Below are 18,415 nucleotides of genomic sequence, written 5' to 3' on the forward strand. Positions count from 1 at the left end.
CATCTATAATATACTTTAATGCACATTGATATCGACACCTAACGGGGATGAGAGGGTTGCTTTGAATTTCTCTCAGGTTGGGATACATAAATCCCTTAGCCTAGTCAATGTTCCCCTTTATTTATTTGACTTAGTTTTGCATTAAAGCGAATATATCCACTTATACAGGGCAAAGTCTATAATTAAATATGCATGTATTTATCATTCCAACATTATATTTAGGAAATTTTCTTCAACTCAGAAATGAAAAGTCCCCAAGGTGTTTGGGCCTTGGGACTTAGGAACGATAACCCTTACATGAGGAACTTTCATACCAAATAAATTTTAAAATATTTTTTGTGTTTATTTGCAATGGTTTTCATTCAATTTTTAAAGTCACATTTATTAAAATACATTTTCTCATAACATCAAGCAACTTTTTCAGATGATTTGTCAACAGAGTAAGAAAATATGAAAAATATTGTTTTGGGGAAATACTAAAAAAAATTGCAATAATAACATTTTTGAATGTTAAGAAGTGTAATAATTTTTTTATGTGTCCGAAGGAAATATCCATCATATGACAAACAAATTTCTCTCTATTTGTTAATAGCTGTCTTTTTAAAAAATATTTTACAAAAACACGAAAAAACATTAAAAATTCTTTAAAAATACTTATAGTATCCCTATTATCATTTTAATATTTGATAAGTTTATGTTTTGTGGTCTTCTATTGAGATTTGGAATAAACTGTGGGTGTATAGAGCCACCTTAAGACATACTTCTTACTAAAATAAACGATAAAATCACGCAAATTTTTATAATATTTTTCTTTCCCAAAATTGTTAAATAACATCGTAGCGCAATAGGTTAGAGTGTAATCTACGAATCTGTAAGTCATAAGTTCCGCAGGGGCTTTTATAAATTTTACCTTTACGAACACTTTTAAAACATTTTTTTTTGGGGGGGGGGGGGGGTGTTCAAATCTTGCAACATTTGAAAATTCTAAACCGGTGACAGTATCTTATTATAATGTACTTTTATCAACATTAATATCGACGGGTGTTCTGTGTTATTTATGATGCGCTTCTTAAACTGCTATTCCATTAAAATAATTCAAAAGCATCAACATTTGAATACTTAGTATAATTCAATATTGTGAAATGCTTGTGAGATTTCGTTTAAGCACTCATTAATTAAGAGTAAGGAGGACTCTCAACTTTCATGTTACACTTCGTGGATACTATCAACAATGTACGAGATATAACAAGAGACCAATGGGACACTTTGCTCATCCTACTGATCAGTTTTACCAATAAGTCTCAAAAATGTATTATTATTTTTGAGAATTATTTTCAATGAATTTCAATGTATAAGTTCAGCCCCTATTCTTTGGTGTTTTTTCTCATTACATCCGAAAGCCTCAAAATTAAGCTTGGTTGTAGCTTGATTCATTATAGACTTACAAATTGTTGTATATCAGCTGCTCTTTTAAGCAAGCATTTATGCACGCTTCTTAACCAAAAAAAATTGAATCTTTGACAGAAATTTGTTATGGTTTAAATATACCATAAATGTGTATACACGCTTTGAAAATTACATTTTTTGTACATATAACATTAACAATTCTGTGTGTAGTCTGAACCCAATTTTTGTCACTTCCTTAATTCAGACAGTTATTGTTATAAATGAACTTGGTTCCACAAACATTTCCCCATGTTTCTGTTTATGATAAATGATGAACCCTCTTTGTGGATCCTTCCTGACCATGTTTTAAAAACTTAAAACATCTTTATACTACTTGTAGCTTCCCTCAATAATAATCTTAAAATCATGCCCATATCATAAGTGTCTTAGAAAATTTCTGTAAAGTTTAAACCTTCCCCCTCCAAACAAAAGCAATACCCAAGAATCTATGGTTTGAAAAAAAATATTTATAACACTTGTTACTATATCAAATTTTCCTTTTGTTCAGGACCCTTCTCTGTTAAGCAGGGGTCATGGTAAAAATAAAACTTAACAATTCTGTATACTTTATTCAGTAACTTATTTCATAATAAATATTATTTAAGCTTAAGTCTTTAGAAGGAGACTTAAGTCTTATACATAACACTGGCGTCGGAAGCAAATTGAAAGTGGGGGGGCTAGACTAATCCTCAGAAATATTGCGAAAAAAACCTATTTCCCAAAATCACGAAATTCATAATCCGTGGGGGGGGGGGGGGGGGGGGGGGGGGGGGGGGTATGCCTATTACTCCAACTTTCTCAATTTTTAAAGGCTAATTTAGGAACAACTATATTTTCGGCGATAAAAAGTGGGGGGGGGGGGGGGCTTAACCCTCTATGATGCTATGTGCTTAATGTTTAGGTCTACATTTGCAAACCCCCCCCCCGGTTCCGACCCCTATGCATAACTATGAATAGCCATAAGGACTCTTTCCCAAACCCCGGGGTCATCCAGGGGTCATGGTTTTAACTAACTATTCTATTGTACATGTATATAAAATGCTTATATAGAAGATATAACTGTCAATTTGGTTCATTTAAAAAGCTTAAAAATCAATCAAATCATAAAAAGTGCCCAATAATTATTACCTTATTTCAGAGAAAAACCACATCCGTTTGATTCTGAATGTTGCTTTATTCATCTTGACATTACAACATTTAGAACAGATGAGAAATAAGATGACATGAATAGCAAGCCTTAAAATGATGCGTTTATCATTCCTCTATCATTTCCTGTCAATAATCTGACCCTGTCTGGGAAACTTTAGATCAGGAATTTTTCAAAACTTTGTTTTACGTGTCGTCAGCTCTTGTTTTCCTTTTCTTGGTTTTCCCACCTTCCCCGTGCTGTTCAGATGATGTGCGTCTCCTTTTGCTATCTTCTTCCTAAAAAGGGCAAAAAGGACACTAGCAATATAGTTATTTAATTTCAGAGATACTTCTATATATTGCATAACATGAATGTTTTAAATACCCTGGATATGTTCAAGGTTGTTTGTCCAAACCACCATTTTTTAAAGAACTAAGCAGCAAAAATAAAAATTTCACTGGGACATTAACTTGGTTGGTCAACTAACAAAATCCTGTGACACTCAAAGGGATTCTTATAATATTTTATGTACCATTCAAGTTCATATCCCAGTGACTTTAAACATTGTTACATATATTTTATACCTTTATTTATCGAAGACGGCAGTGATATGTACCTTGTGTATTATTAGGTAGGGGGTATGTAATTTCTAATTACCAGTATGAATATATAATGTCATAATGTCAAGCATCTGAGATATGACCTTTTCAAACATTTAAACACATGACATTGAACTCTGACCTTGTCAAACATATCAACACATGACATTGAGATCTGACCTTGTCAAACATTTAAACACATGACATTGAGACTGACCTTGTCACTAGCATCTGTCCGCCTGGAGCCCCTCAGTAGCTTGGTATCTGTGGTTTGTACCATGATCTGTGTACTCACATATTGCTGCAAAAGAAATCAGAGTCATTCAGTTAGTTCAATCAGACTCTTTACAATTATTAAATGCATGTTTCTCATTAAATCTTCCCAGCCCAAATATTTCTATTTCTAACAATCTTACAGAGAAATTGAGAGTGGTTTAAAGATCTAGTGACTTAAAGTTTTCCTAGAGATAGTTTGATTTAATTACATGTTATTTGTCAAGTAATCTATTCACAACTTTTATGAGACTAAATAATGATATTCTGTAATTTTAAATCAATATACTACATGTATATGTGGTTTTGAATAAAAAGTATGTCCGTTATCAGTGTCATAACGACCCTGACCTCGATGTGTTGTAGAACGTCATTGTACATCTCGACGGCCATCTTGTGGACTCGATGGTTACAGTTGTTGTACATGATGGCGTTGGTAAACATGAGCATCATATCTCGCTGGAACTCGGCTGTCGACCGGATCGCACCGCTCTCAATGTTCTTCTTGATCTGACTGAGATCCATCCGCCTGAGAGAGAGAAATCACCAACTAATCACTGATCAGTCTGTTGAACCTCATTATCAGTATTTGATTGATTCAAAAACAAGTGGATTGGAATTTTTATGTGTGCAGGTACATGTATTCAAATAAAAGTTCACTTTATGACTAGTTTGAGTTACCTGTGAACAATGGTCGTGTACCCGGGGGCTATTTCGTTTGTCACAGGGTGAAGGAACACATTAGCATATCTGAAAAAACAGATTTACAAAAACCAACAATGAAACATCATACAAAGGGAGGAGTACACATTCAAGTAAATTAATTGTTTACTACGTCAAACAGTTTTTATATAACATGAATGCAGGCTTTTTTCCAATAGATTCATAAGAACTTATCCTTATTATATTTATACATGCAGTGTGTTTCTAAATATTCCATATTTGGGTTTTGTTGGATTTATTTGCATTCAATCAAGAATAGGTACAAACATTTTAGCTATTTTTTAACTATTGCTAAATTGATGACTTTCATAACAGTATGAAACACATTTTTTTTTGGCAATAGAATTTTGTTTCATAACTCAAGAGATTTTCACAATATATTTTCTCACATAATCAATTAATTGCAAGAAGAATGCATACATGGTGGTCTTTACATATACTTTTCTCCAGAAATAGGACATATCATCTCTTAAAAACCTATTTGATGCATAAGCCTGTGTTTCCAAATCTATATTCATAAAATGATACTGTTTGACATAATGCATAAGTTCCACTTGTCATTCATACTGACTTGTGATTGGCTGCTGATCGCCAGACCAACATAATGGACTTCTTCCAGTTCTTGTACGCTTTTTCATCTTCTGTGTCACTACTGTAATACAAAAAGACGCATGTACCACCATTATGCATTAAGGTGAAATATTTTTCAACAACATCCCCCCTCCAAATTTTTAAATTCTTATCTTTACAAAGCTTATAGCATGTTTGAACACAAAGTGCAATTCTGTTTCTGTAATTCAGCAACTGAAGTACATGTACATGAGCTTAGGATAATTAACGAACCAGTGAGACACCGGGCTGCTGGGAATGGACTCAGTGAATGGTGTGGGGGTGGGCACGTTGGTGATGTTTCCAGACAGAGATGTGTCATCACTCTCACGAGCTGTTTCATCCTCCGTTGTGTCACCATCACTCAACCTTGATGTGCTTTCCTCATCCTTAACACCCTATCATTAAAATTTGGAAGAACTCACTTCAAGCACTAATGGTTTTAATCAAAACTTTTTATCTTGTAAAACAGTATTTTGCTTGTTTTTTTTAAAAGGAAATGCAATAGTAATTGGCATGTAAAAAGAATAATATGAATGACATATTCTAATTTTTTAAAAAGAATAAACAGCATATTCAAAAACACTTACTGCAGGTTTCTTTAACCTCTTTGTTCTTCTTCTCCTACCAGACTGTCGTCCTGTAAATGAAACACAAAAGTAAACCTCCCTTCACTTGATGCACCGAAACACCATTCTACGCTGCCCGACTTCTCTCCCTTACCTCGACTACTACGCCTGTTGCCTGCCTTTATCTCGCTCTCGCTGACTTTTGAGGACACACTACTAGCAGGGGACATCGGCTCCTCTTTTATAGAAATCTCCTCATCCAGTTGAACAAAGCCTGTATCTGTTGATTCTTGGTTCTCCTCCTGTTAAATCACAAGATAGCCTGATAAAAACATGTTCATGGATTACAGCGAAAAGACAAGAGAAAAGAAAGGAACATGTACATGTATCAGAAATGGAACAAATACATGTATCTCATTTTATTATAAGTGTTCAAAATTTGTTGATTCTACAATTATCTTCACCCACATAAATTTACACTCTTATTGATAACTTAATTTGATTAGTCATTCAAGAAAATCAGTTATCCCTGAAATCCCATTTCTTTGAACTTTAACGTCTTTGCTATGTCCTCAATTTAAATATTTCCAGTTTTAAAATCATAACCGATTTCACATGAGGAGTAATTTGAAATTAAGCCTCAATGAGTCGATCCAGAAGAACTGGGTTCATACACCAATGAACACAGTGACTGACCTGTTCGACATTGACAACTTCCTCTTTGATTTTCTGCTGATCGCCTCCGCTCTGGTCCTCAACTTCCTCTTCTTTGATATCCTCTATCTCCACTATTTCTACAACATAAGTATGAAAAAAGTTATTTAACACAGACTAAGCCATCATTAACAATATGTTTCATGGGATAATGTATAAACATGTTAACTAAAACAAGCAGGAATTACAAGTACTTTTGCAATTGATTTAGAAACCTTTAATGTTCCCTATACTTTCTATTATCATCTGCTCCTTTGAATGACATCATGATAGAATTTAAAGGAAATAAGCATTCTTGTTTATATACTATATATGCTTAACCTCAATGGGTCAATACTTTCAAGATTATGAAGCACACACATGTTAAAGTGTATATCAAATAATATCAAATAATATCAAAATTGGAGGGGGAGGGGTTTTTTTAAATAAAGTCAATGATTTAAGGCCTTAAGAATGGATATACTGCATGAAAGGAAGAAGAAGAGAAACAAATCTGACAAGGGATGTATTTTCCCCTCTGTGGGCCCCTGCCTTCCATTTCTTACCTTCGTCCACAGGGATGGTGTTACTGCTGCTGGGGGTGTCTGTGGCGCCCCTTATTGAGTCCTCTTCCTCCACAGATTTGCTCTGGCCCCCTTTGTGGAGCAGTTTTGTCAAAGTGGGGGCAGCTGGGATAGAAGATTTAACAGAATATTACATACATGAAATTCATTTAGTACACATTTGCCTGAGACTTTAAATTTTAAAATAGAAACTTTTTATCTTTCTAAAAGAATATGAAGTATGTACAATAAACGAAAATGCAAAATCAAAAATTAATTTTTAACCTTTTACTTTAAATTTTAAAATAGGAATAAATGTATCATTTGTAAAAATTCAAATATTTTTTTATACTACTGGAAGGAGTTTGATCAATTGCTGAAACAGCTCCTGAGGATTCTGGCTGTTCTATTTTCTTGACGGGTGCCTCGGTTACCGTGGTAACAGCAGTGGATGCCGCAGCAACTGCTGCTTCTGCTTTAGCCTGTTCTTGTTCTGTTTTCTAAAATAACAACATTTGGTATGTTTATAAAATTCAACTTGAATTAAAAAATGGTCAAAATAATTCTATTATCTTATCAGTCAAGCAACTCCTAGTATAAAGTTATGAAAATTCCATATTTTTTTGTGAAACATACATGTAATTTTTGCTATGTAAAACAAATTCATAACTGTAACAAAGCTAAAAAGTCAATTCTTCCCAAATAAATAAACAGAATAATTCACAAACTAGGAATGTTTCCATATCCTTTTGTTTTTACTTTAGGTCATGCTTTCAAAAATTAAATTAAGCTTAATCCTGAGTAAAAGCACAGAACACCTCTGAGCAGTTTAGTCCTTGTTTGTATAGTACACAAGACTATACCCACCTCTTTAAGTTCTTTCAGATCCTCCACCTTACTGGTCTTACTGGACAGAAGAGTGGTCAGTAGCCGTGTGGGGGAGGGGTTAGGTTTGGGCTTGTCCTCTACCCCAGGGGTATTTGTTTCTATCTTTATCTTTAAGGGCTCCTGTATGTCGGGTTTCTCTTCAGTCTGCAAAAATAACACATTAAAAAAATATTTGAAGAATAACTCCTCCTGTTTCATTATTTGTAATACACTATTCCACCAGATGTTCATACAACATTCTACAGTAATCTATGTTTTAGTTTTTAAGTCAATTTCATTTAATATATTAAAAATCTAATATTTCATCTAGTACATCGATTTCATTTCAATATCTTAATATATTAAAAATTTAAAATTTCATCTACATCGAACAACAACATTCCAGTACTGGTCTTTTTCAACGCTACAGAAATAAATTCTCTGTATTTTCGTTCATTAGGATGACTTACCACTACATTGACTTCTACAGCAATGTCCTTGTTTTCCGAGTCTTGGCCCACCTCCTCTGTCTCCATCTCTGTTTGACCTGTAACAGGCAATTTTCAAATCCTAAATGTTTGATATCACACTTTTCATAACCAAAATTGAAGTAGTCTTATTTTAACTGAATTTATATCTATTGAGAAATAATCAAAAGAATTGAACATAAGCCCCAGAACATAGAAAATACCTTATAAAAATTATTTTAAAACCACATGAATTTGTGCATAGATCACTAAGGATATCATTTAAAGAATCACTAATAGTTATAGTTCAAACAGAACTTAAAATATACCCTGAAGTACTCCTTTTAAACCTTATATAACAGTAACGATCTGAGCACCATCATACAAGTTATAAATTTAAAGCACGACTGATCTTACTCTCAGCCACAGAGGCTGGGCCGGTCTCGGGGAGGCTGGAGTCTGTGGATGTTCCCAACATCTCGGCCTCCCTCGCTGCCTCCTCCGCTTCTTTCTTTTCACTAACAAAAAAAGATACACTGTATCTTCATTCAACACAGCAAGCATTTAAATGTTCAAAGTTGGGTGCTTCCTTTACAAGCGAACTGCAACCATATTTTCAGACATGGAAACCAGGGCTGCACTTTATGAAAGAACTTATGACAAAGTTGTAAATATTTTTAGTCTCTCTGAATGCTTTTTTCTGAATTAAATTTATATAAAACCATTAATTTACAACTATTTTGATATTCTATGATTATATTTCACAGCCATTAAACTGAAACATGAATTAGTTTCGGTTAATAAGCATTTATTAATTTGGTCACAAATCAAAAGTTTTAATGTAAAACCCAGTCTGGGGTTTGCTGTACTCTAGAAACAGTAGCCATTACAAAGGACACATGACATATCTATCTTACTGACCTCAACATTTGTTGGTAAATCTCAGGCAGTCTGTCGTCCCATTGACCAGATTTAATCATTTCTACATCTTTCTTTAGCTTCCTACAAAATTGTAATTAGCAATTAAGAGTTTCAGGATCCCTGATACACATTTTTATACACATACATATTGGTCGTCACCTCAAGATTCCATTTATATCCATGTACTTGCAATTTCTTAAAACATCAATGTGGTTCATGACAATAATAATTAACAGGAAGATAGATATAAACAAAAAACAGAATCAACTTACAGACAATGATATATTGTGGTTTTATTAATATTCATTGGCATTATTTGGGGGGGGGGGGATTTAGAAAAAGTCTCAGTGTTGACTGTTGAGGATAAGTGCGATTGTGGACAATAGCATCATCATTTCCATTACAAAATGTTGTCAACATATTTACTTAGATGAACATTTTATTTTGTCAATGAAGTCAACAACAAAATAGGTGCTTGGCATGATGAAACCACAGTATTTGAGATCTGTTGGCCATTACTTGTAGTTCTGTTCCTGCTCCATGACTATCTTTTTTAGCTCCTCTATCCTCTCTATTGTTAACTTCCTCATGATCTGCTGGCTGGGGGTCTCCACCTCCGCCCGGTCCCGACCCTTCCTCCTACACACACAGTGAACATAAACATCACTTATTTCTGCTGAACTATAACCAAATTATTTTCTCTTGTGGAAACGAGTGGTGGTTCGATTGATATTTATTCTGGCATTCCAAGAAACTCTATATAATATCATTACACTTTTTTTGTTTGTGTTTACTCAGTACCTGATATATTGATTACTGAGTTAAAGTTGGCTGTTAAGTTATGATAGGTTGCTCAACTGATTGCAGGTTTCAAACGCTTTTTGAATGCTTGGTTGTTGATTTTAATTATTATATTTTAGTATTCGAGTAATTTTCGGAATAGACATGTGCTTAAAATAAATGAAAGAATAATCACTGATTTATCATATGTGTAAATACAAAAGATTAATAAATCATTGAATGGTTAACTCAACCCTTGTTTGTTATTCAAAATACCTTTTAAAGGTAGGAATCTCAATATGTATAAAAAATATATTTGACACATCAATATTCACAACACAAAATACTTTGTATGTGATGCAGAATTATAGTGATCATCTTACTTTGGTGTTTCCACTTTCTCCAAAAGATCAGCATATTGCAAGGCACAATTCTGCAATTCAAACAAAATGGTACATGGTATTTATTTTAATATTTCATGATTAATGAGATTTTATAAGCTGTGAAAAAATACTGCCAACAACATACATTCAACATTTCATGTATAAGGTAGTAATTCTAGTCCATTACACATTTATATTTAGCATAGCACAGAAATACAAAATCTTTAATATGTTTCAAATCAAATGGAACCATTGTTGAAGACTATGTGTAAATAGCAAAGACTAACCGTATGTTTTAAAACATGCAAAAGTTATTGATTTACATTAAATAAAGTACATGTAAATAGAGTATTTTCAATGACTTTTTTGGCAATATTAGTTCTTTCATGTACTTAATAATCTTAGTAATCTTTAAATCTGTTCAATATTTTTGGTGCAAAAAAATGAACTGGGGAATGAAGTTATATTTTATTTAACCAATATTTAATTATGCAAAAAAGTACATAAAAAGATTGAACATCAGCCAGTGCCTATGTAAAGGCCTATGTCAGTAATTAAAAGTTGTGTTACCCTTTGTGAGAACCATTCCTGTGGTCTGTTTGGCTCTCCATAAGATTTAATTTGTCTGCTTACAGATACCCTTCAAAAAATGAAAAAAAAATTAACATCAATGTCTCTAGCTAATTCAAAAAAATATATCCATACTTTGTTTTAAAAACAACGCATTGTAAAATGCATTAACTTGTCAATAAATAAATTCAAAAATTCAGAAGATTGTCATACCTAAAAAAGCACATAAAAAGCAGAAACAGACTTATATCTTTTCAATTATTACTTAACAGATATAATACAATCATTTTCTCACTTCTTAAGCTAGTGTTGACAGTATCAATTACACAATGTTTATGTTATAGTGTGTTTTGTATATCGCAATTTTTAGCTCTACTAACATTTACCACAGTTTATTGATAAAGATATGTATGATTTTTTCTATCAGTAATGAAAATGACGAGAAAAACTAAATGAAATAAAATATGAACTCTTACCAATTTTGATCTCCGCTTCTAAAAACAGAGCAAGCAAGGGCAAGTCTCTCTTTGATGGACCATTTGTCTAAAGGCACATTTCCTATTTTGTATTCTGAAAAGTCAAATACACTGTGACTACATCAAAATATAACAGACAATAGCATGAAAGTTTTAAACAGCATTCAATCAAAGGCGTAATCAATATAGGCCTCTATTACACAGTTACATTATAATTCATCACAGTTTCTGGAAGCATTCAAGGGCGATAACTCAATTATGAGATAATGAAAGACGTGTCTTTTTAACAGATTTACAAAAATCATAGCAATCTGTTTCAGTGATAACATGGTCCACTTAAACTTTTTATTTGAATACTCTTGTTTGCAATGACTAAGATCAAAGAATCATTACTTACTCGGCAAAGCCATTCTTCTGTTTTCCCCCAATTTTAACGGGAAATAATGCGCGCTCAAAATATTTATCGGAAAAAATTTACACGGGCAAATATTTTATTTCCGGAAAATATTAATACTGAATATACAAAAACACATATTTTATTGGCACAAACACAGTTACAGAAATTGGCAAAACCCCAATACATGCATAAACAGATATTTGTTTTATAACATATCAGTATAAAAGAGCGATCGAGGCGAGCTCGAAGAACCAGTGCGCACGGGAAACAGAACGAGGTACACTAAAGAAAATTTTTTGGGCAACATATATACGAAATGATATATATAAAAGAGATTTCTATAGACAATTTTGAAATTTAGAGGGCCTGCGCCCCCCTCCCCTTTCTTGTGCATGAAAAAAATATAGGGGCATTTAAGAAAATTAAGCTTTTAGGAATAAGGTATCTATACTCTGTCCAGAGTTTTTGCTTCCACCACTTTTTGCATGATATTTCAATAATAATAAATACCTTTGTGCTCAAACTACGTTCATCCACTAATATAAAAAATGTCCAGATTATCTGTTTTGAAACGCCCCCTCTACCGCTTCAGGTTTCAATACAATTCCCGAAATTGAAAGTCTACGGAGATTTTGCATTGCAACAGCCATTAATAAGCCCGGATGATAACGTTAAAAAATTGTGCGATGTATTCCGAGTGTATTCCGAATGGAGAAAAGATGTAAACATTCCCCATTATAAATCCCCGTAAGGAATCTGTTTTCGTTCCTGTGAATTTTTCTGAGTGGAAAGGAATAATTGTTCAATGAAGATATCTTGGATATATTCACTTTTAACGATTTCAACTGTATTTCTTTCACATATATGTGTAATTTTATTAAAAATCATCAAAAAGCGATGGAAGCAATAACTTGGGACTGACTATAGGTCATCTGAGTCACAAAGAACTCATTGTTATCATTTTTGGTTTGCAGCATCTCTAGGATAAGGGGATTATGAATTGTGACATACATTACCTTACCACCCAGGGGCCTCACAGGTGGAGCCAAATATGCAAAAGAAAGAGTCAAATTTTCAAAATTTTCTCTACTCTCACACATATGGGAAAAAACTACATGCATGGTTATGATGTCCATGAAGCACTCTATCTAAATTTTAATTAAAAATTAAAATTAAAATGCATGTCCCCTCAGTCAGGGCATTGTCTACTTTAACTGTTAGATCGTATTTGAATACGCTTGTTTGCAATGACTGGCCCTTGGGTAGAGCGAACATGGCCATATAGTAAAAAAAATGTATATAATTTAAAAATATATTTTATCAATTTCTGTACTTCCACTGTCGTGGGACATAGACAAAATACATTTTAATTGTGTCCATAATGCCCTCTTCTTTGATTGTAAAATTCCCTAAAATTCTCCTCCCCCTTTTATGAATTAATGTTTGCAAACGTAAAATAAAAAAGAGTGTCAAATTAGGATTTAGACTCCAAAATGAATCTTAAAATGCTGACATGAGACTCCCTGACAGGTCCATCTAAGGGCCATGGTACTCAGGTGACCGTCAAGGCCTGTGGGCCTCTTGTTTTTAATATAAAGGTTGATGTACAATACAGTGTTTCAGTTGATCAAGAAAAATAGGCATATCTTTTGTTCCATTTCAATATAGTTTATAATCAGATAAAACAAAATTTGAGTTGTTAAGATTATTAGATTATCTAAAAGTTACTTCTTCGACAGAGGACTAGGCCCTTATAATCTATATCAAATTTACAAAGTTACATGCATTTTTTTATTTCTTCATTTATAGTATCAAAAGTACCTAAAGTCGATACCTGTACAATGTGTAGCAAGTCTTTGTGAACCCTCTCCACGTGTTTGTAATCCAGAGCACTTCTACTCTTTCATCATTGTAATACCCAAAACAGCGGGATGCAGATTTCATCAATATTTTCATTTTTCATGTATAGATTTTTTTTAAAGTCAGAGTATACTTGACGTCAAAACGTTCGAATTTATAACCAGCATGAGCAGTAAATAAAACATGTACAAAGGAGAGACTGTTTGGTTATTCGTTTTAAATGTCAATTAAATTAAAGAAGAATTCAAATGTACTTTTATAAAGTAAACCACTGCATGTATCCGAGCGCGTAGATTCAAATATACTGTTTGTCAGATCTTATGAGACAAAAGGGTTATTAGTATTCTCTTAAAATTGATCAGTTGTTCAGTTGAAATCAAAAATGGTTAAGCCTAGAACCAATGAGACAAAAAAAATTATACAGCCCCCCTCCCAACATAAACAATTCCCTTAAGGTTCTCGCTAAGACAGTCATCTTTCACTGTTCAGAAATCTATTTCAAAGTTATAAAAAATAGATGTTTTTCATAATCAGGCACATACGGTACATATTGATGTTGAAATGAAACTATACCTAAGATTTAGTTAATGAAAGGAGCCTACAGATTTTAGAAATTTGAGATACGATTTCTTTATATATTACTTCATAACGATAGCTTATTTTTCAAAGTACTAGTATACTGGATCTTAAGGTGGTACGGAACACCTCCATATTATGCCTTCTAGAGAGAGAAAGCAAAGTACAAAGGTCTGGCAGACGACATCAGTCGCAAAAGATTGAGTTAATGGGTAATCCCCGTGGAGAATGGCTGTAGAGGATTCCCAACCCAGTCTACCTAGGCAGTAGAGGTTTCCCGACCCAGTCTATCTTGGCTGTAGATGATTCCCGGCCCAGTCTACCTAGGCTGTAGAGGATTCCCGGCCCAGTCTACCTTGGCTGTAGAGGATTCCCGGTCCAGTCTACCTTGGCTGTAGGGGATTCCCGACCCAGTCTACCTAGGCTGTAGGGGATTCCTGGCCAGGTCTACAAGGCTGTAGGGGATTCCCGACCCATTCTACCTCGGCTGTAGGGGATTTCCGGCCAGGTTACCTAGGCTGTAGAGGAATCCCCGCCCAGTCTACCTAGGCTGAACGGGATTCCCGACCCAGTCTTCCTAGGCTGTAGCGGATTCCCGGCCCAGTGTATCTACGCTGTACAGGATTCCCGGCCAAGTTTACCTAGGCTGTACAGGATTCCCGGCCCAGTCTACCTTGGCTGTAGGGGATTCCCGACCCAGTCTACCTTGGCTGTAGAGGATTCCCGACTCATTCTACCTTGACTGTAGAGGATTCCCGGTCAGGTTACCTTGGCCGTAGAGGATTCCCGGCCCAGTCTATCTTGGCTGTAGAGGCTTCCCGGCCCTATTTACCATGGCTGTAGGGGATTCCCGACCCTGTCACCTTGGGCTGTAGATTATCCGGCTGTAGAGGATTCCCGACTCAGTTTACCTTGGCTGTAGAGGATTTCCGGCCCAGTCTACCTTGGCTGTAGAGGATTCCCGGCCCAGTCTATCTTGGTTTAAGGATTCTCGGCCCAGTCTACCTTGGCTTAAGGATTCTCGGCCCATTCTACCTTGGCTGTAGGGGATCCCCGACCCATTCTACCTTGGCTGTAGGGGATTCCTGACCCAGTCTACCTAATTGGCTGTAGAGGCTTCCCGGCCCTATTTACCTTGGCTGTAGAGGATTCCCGGCCCAGTCTATCTTGGCTGTAGAGGCTTCCCGGCCCTATTTACATTGGCTGTAGAGGATTCCCGACCCTGTCACCTTGGGCTGTAGATTATCCGGCTGTAGTGGATTCCCGACTCAGTTTACCTTGGCTGTAGAGGATTCCCGGCCCAGTCTACCTGGAGAACAATGACAGCCATGGCAATCAAAGGAAAGGACAGGCGAGTAGGGATTCAAAGACCGTCAACAGCAGCTGAGAATGGTTATAATGAAGAAGAGCAGTGCAGAGCTGGAAGTCAACCACAGACGGGCAATGATTTAGCCATCCACGCCGACGGCTTGTGACGTGTATGGATTAAGTAGTTACGTCACTGTTTATGGTATTATTCTAGATATTGATTAATTGGTGATATGTCAAAAACCACTGTGGACCTCTTTATTATTTGCTCAGCCATGCAGTTAGGTTTTCTATACAAGTCTTATGTATTCATAACAAAATTACTATTAAAATATCAATGAACATACATCTTACCGTACTGTGTATAGAACTAAGAACTAATAAGAAAGGGTTATTGTTTGAAAAGAACACCGACAATTAGGCCGGTATCTTGATACTAGGGTCTTGATTTAAACATAGAATTAATTATATACAAAAACAGAAATGCACACTATCGGATATTGTAATATATATAATTATATCACAGGTACCTGACGTTATATATTTTTCTAATGTATTATTAGGTAAATGGTAATTTCATACGAAAAATATATGACGTCAGGTGCCTATGAATTTTATTTTATTTATTTTATTTTTTCCTTTGGAATGGGCCTTGAAAAAAGGTTGCATTATGATCTATAATGACAGAAATCGCTTCTTCTTTTTTCAAGCTCCTAAAAAACTAATGAACGTTCCAACAACCGTGTCTATCGAAATTGCATCCATGCTATGATATCGTAAGTTTGACATACTTTAAGAAATTATTTTGTTTTTATCATAAAATGGATTTGGTTTTTGAATTTGCAATTAGACCTGTGTTAAAACCTTTTGACCAGTCCAATGCAACACATAAGCTTGTTTGTTTCAATATTTCAATAAAGACAGTAAAGCATAGTAATTGTCTAACCATTGTTATTTATTGAAAATGACGCAAAACGTTAAAACATTCTTACCTACATTAAAAGTGTCTGGAAGACCTACACTACCTAAGAAAACAAGATATACAAGAATATTTACATTTTCAACAGTCCTTGTCTGTGATAATATTACGAATCAATTTTGAACCCTAAAGCCCATTAACTTCATAAAACATGAGTGACACAAAATGGGCGTGTCTTCTAGCATAACCGACAAAGGTATTGGCTGCGCCTCGTAGTAATACATAGCATGTGATACATAAAAAAATAATGGTTTTAAAATAATGTTGTATATTTACATTTTTAAGTGTCTTTTTCTGTGATAACATTATGAATCAATTTTGAACCCTAACACCCAGTAACTCCATAAAACATAAGTAACACAAATGGGGGTGTCTTATAGCATAATCGAAAACGGTATTGGCTGCGCCGCGTATAAATCATGTGCTACATAAAAAATAGTGGTTTTAAAATAATGTCTCAAAGTGTACAAATTGGAAACAATATAAATATAGGTAATAAGGAATCATTCTCTGAATATTATTTGGTTATAATTTCGGTCGAGTGTGGTCAAATCTATCTCAAAATCTTTCGGCCTTTATTGGATTTGACCACGCCCCGACCGATTTTATCACCTCATAATACTTAAAGAATGATTCCTTATTCCTTAATCTATAGTGTACAAAAATATAAATCTAAGTAATAAGTTATCATTCTCTGAATATTATGAGGTGATAATTTCAGTCGGAGCGTGGTCCAATCTATCATAAAGCCCTACGGGCTTTAATTGATTTGACCACGCCCCGACCGAAATTATAACCTCATAATACTCAAAGAATGATTCCTTATTCCTTAAATAAAACAAAAGAAGTTTCCCAGCTTATGCTCAACTAGTAGTTGTCTATAAACTGTGAAACAGAATCAAAATGGAGAAAGAAGTGGTGCATTAAAAGTAGAATTAAGGAAACACATCGCAGTGATAAAACAAACAAAAATACACTACAATGTAAAATATTAATAAACAGGCATACAGCAAGTTACTTGTTTCAGCTTTTATTTTATTTTTTTTTGGGGGGGGGGGGGGTGGTTAACCTTAAATGCTGTGGGGTTCACCGTCACTTCCGTTAAGGTTTATTTCATATGACAAATCAATACAAAAACGCAAAATCTATATTAAAACATAAATAAGACGAAGCCGGCATAAGATTTTAATATTTCTTAACAAAATTAAGTGGTGGGAGTATCAATGCCCAAAGAGTCTGCGGTGGAGTCATTCATGCCTTCTCGGACCTTTCGACAGAGCTGTAGTATCCGAATGGCCGGAGAAGTAGCGATTGGTGATGTGTCCGAAGGATTCGGTGCTGATATCCGATACGTCTTTTGTACATGTGAGTTACATTTGATCATGGCGAATCTGGCCCTGTCGTCACCAAAATCTTAAAGTACTCAACTCAATTCTCAACTCAAATCCTTAAAAGAAAGGTGCATTAATTTGAGGTCAAAACTCAGACTTGAGGCTGAGTATTGACTTGAGAAAAGTTGGTTACGGTGAGATCTGATCCCACAAATGTTCATTACGCATAGAATAAGATACTCAGAATGTTTAGACATACATGTACATTTATGTCACAGAAATAATGAAATGGTTAGCAGGCTCTTTTGATGAAAGTAATGTATCAACGTAGGTACTTCAAAATAGAGATATATGTAAACATAACAGTGTCACAGGACTAGAGGATAGTCAAAAATTGGTAATTCAAAAGTCTTACTTCACGTACAAGTCATAAATATTAAAAAAAAAAACAATCCTTTTTGTGCCGTATGTTGTATTCTGTCATGCATAGACGTGCGGAGTGTCTTCCACGGACATTGCTGAACCCTGGTCCCTTTTCTTGCCCTTTTTGGCGAACTTATCGCTCGATCCGTTCTCAGCCACGACGTTCGTGTTGTTTTTTGGCATACCCTGGGTTACTTTCACCTTACCATTTTCTCTTACGTGACTGATTAGATCCAGTGAGCAGATATATGCGCAGATTCCTAGTATAATGAGGAGTCCCGACACACCGATCGCCATTGCACTCGGCCGTGGATCATTTTGGGACTTTAGAGACCTCATGTACGATGACGTATTTTTGGGGTCTATCTTAACCGTATTTTTTAGCTCCTCTAACTCCAATATACTTGGCAAAGTGTAGTTCAGGTCAAATGGATCAATGAAATATATAACTCTTACTTCTGAAAGAGAAAAAG

The 18,415-nt window shown here is 34.9% G+C and overlaps 2 protein-coding genes across 3 annotated transcripts in view; both read right to left on the bottom strand.

Moving 5' to 3' along the window:
• Window positions 1–2,600: 2,600 nt before the first annotated feature.
• Window positions 2,601–11,555, bottom strand: LOC128180924 (bromodomain-containing protein 8-like). 2 transcript variants are annotated; one of them, XM_052849129.1, is made up of 20 exons: window positions 11,466–11,555; window positions 11,069–11,162; window positions 10,593–10,662; window positions 10,023–10,072; window positions 9,379–9,498; window positions 8,860–8,940; window positions 8,356–8,456; window positions 7,942–8,018; window positions 7,472–7,636; window positions 6,960–7,104; window positions 6,608–6,730; window positions 6,045–6,142; window positions 5,503–5,650; window positions 5,370–5,419; window positions 5,014–5,177; window positions 4,742–4,822; window positions 4,129–4,197; window positions 3,799–3,976; window positions 3,392–3,475; window positions 2,601–2,871 (listed from the first exon to the last, which is right to left on the bottom strand). In XM_052849129.1, the coding sequence occupies exons 1-20, from the start codon at window positions 11,476–11,478 to the stop codon at window positions 2,779–2,781; spliced, it is 2,004 nt and encodes a 667-aa protein (XP_052705089.1). In that variant the 5' UTR covers window positions 11,479–11,555; the 3' UTR covers window positions 2,601–2,778. The 2 variants fall into 2 exon arrangements, with proteins under 2 accessions (XP_052705089.1, XP_052705088.1); XM_052849128.1 differs by having other exon boundaries at window positions 6,957–7,104; window positions 11,466–11,554.
• Window positions 11,556–17,384: 5,829 nt separating this feature from the next.
• LOC128180923 (uncharacterized) overlaps window positions 17,385–18,415 on the bottom strand; it is a 32,397-nt gene continuing 31,366 nt past the window's right edge. The window contains exon 15 of the mRNA XM_052849127.1: window positions 17,385–18,400. Coding sequence (XP_052705087.1) covers window positions 18,000–18,400 — 401 coding nt within the window. The 3' untranslated portion in view covers window positions 17,385–17,999. The remainder of the gene's footprint in view (window positions 18,401–18,415) is intronic.

The sequence above is a fragment of the Crassostrea angulata genome, chromosome 4 (assembly GCF_025612915.1).
Source record: "Crassostrea angulata isolate pt1a10 chromosome 4, ASM2561291v2, whole genome shotgun sequence".
Lineage (NCBI taxonomy): Eukaryota > Metazoa > Mollusca > Bivalvia > Ostreida > Ostreidae > Magallana > Magallana angulata.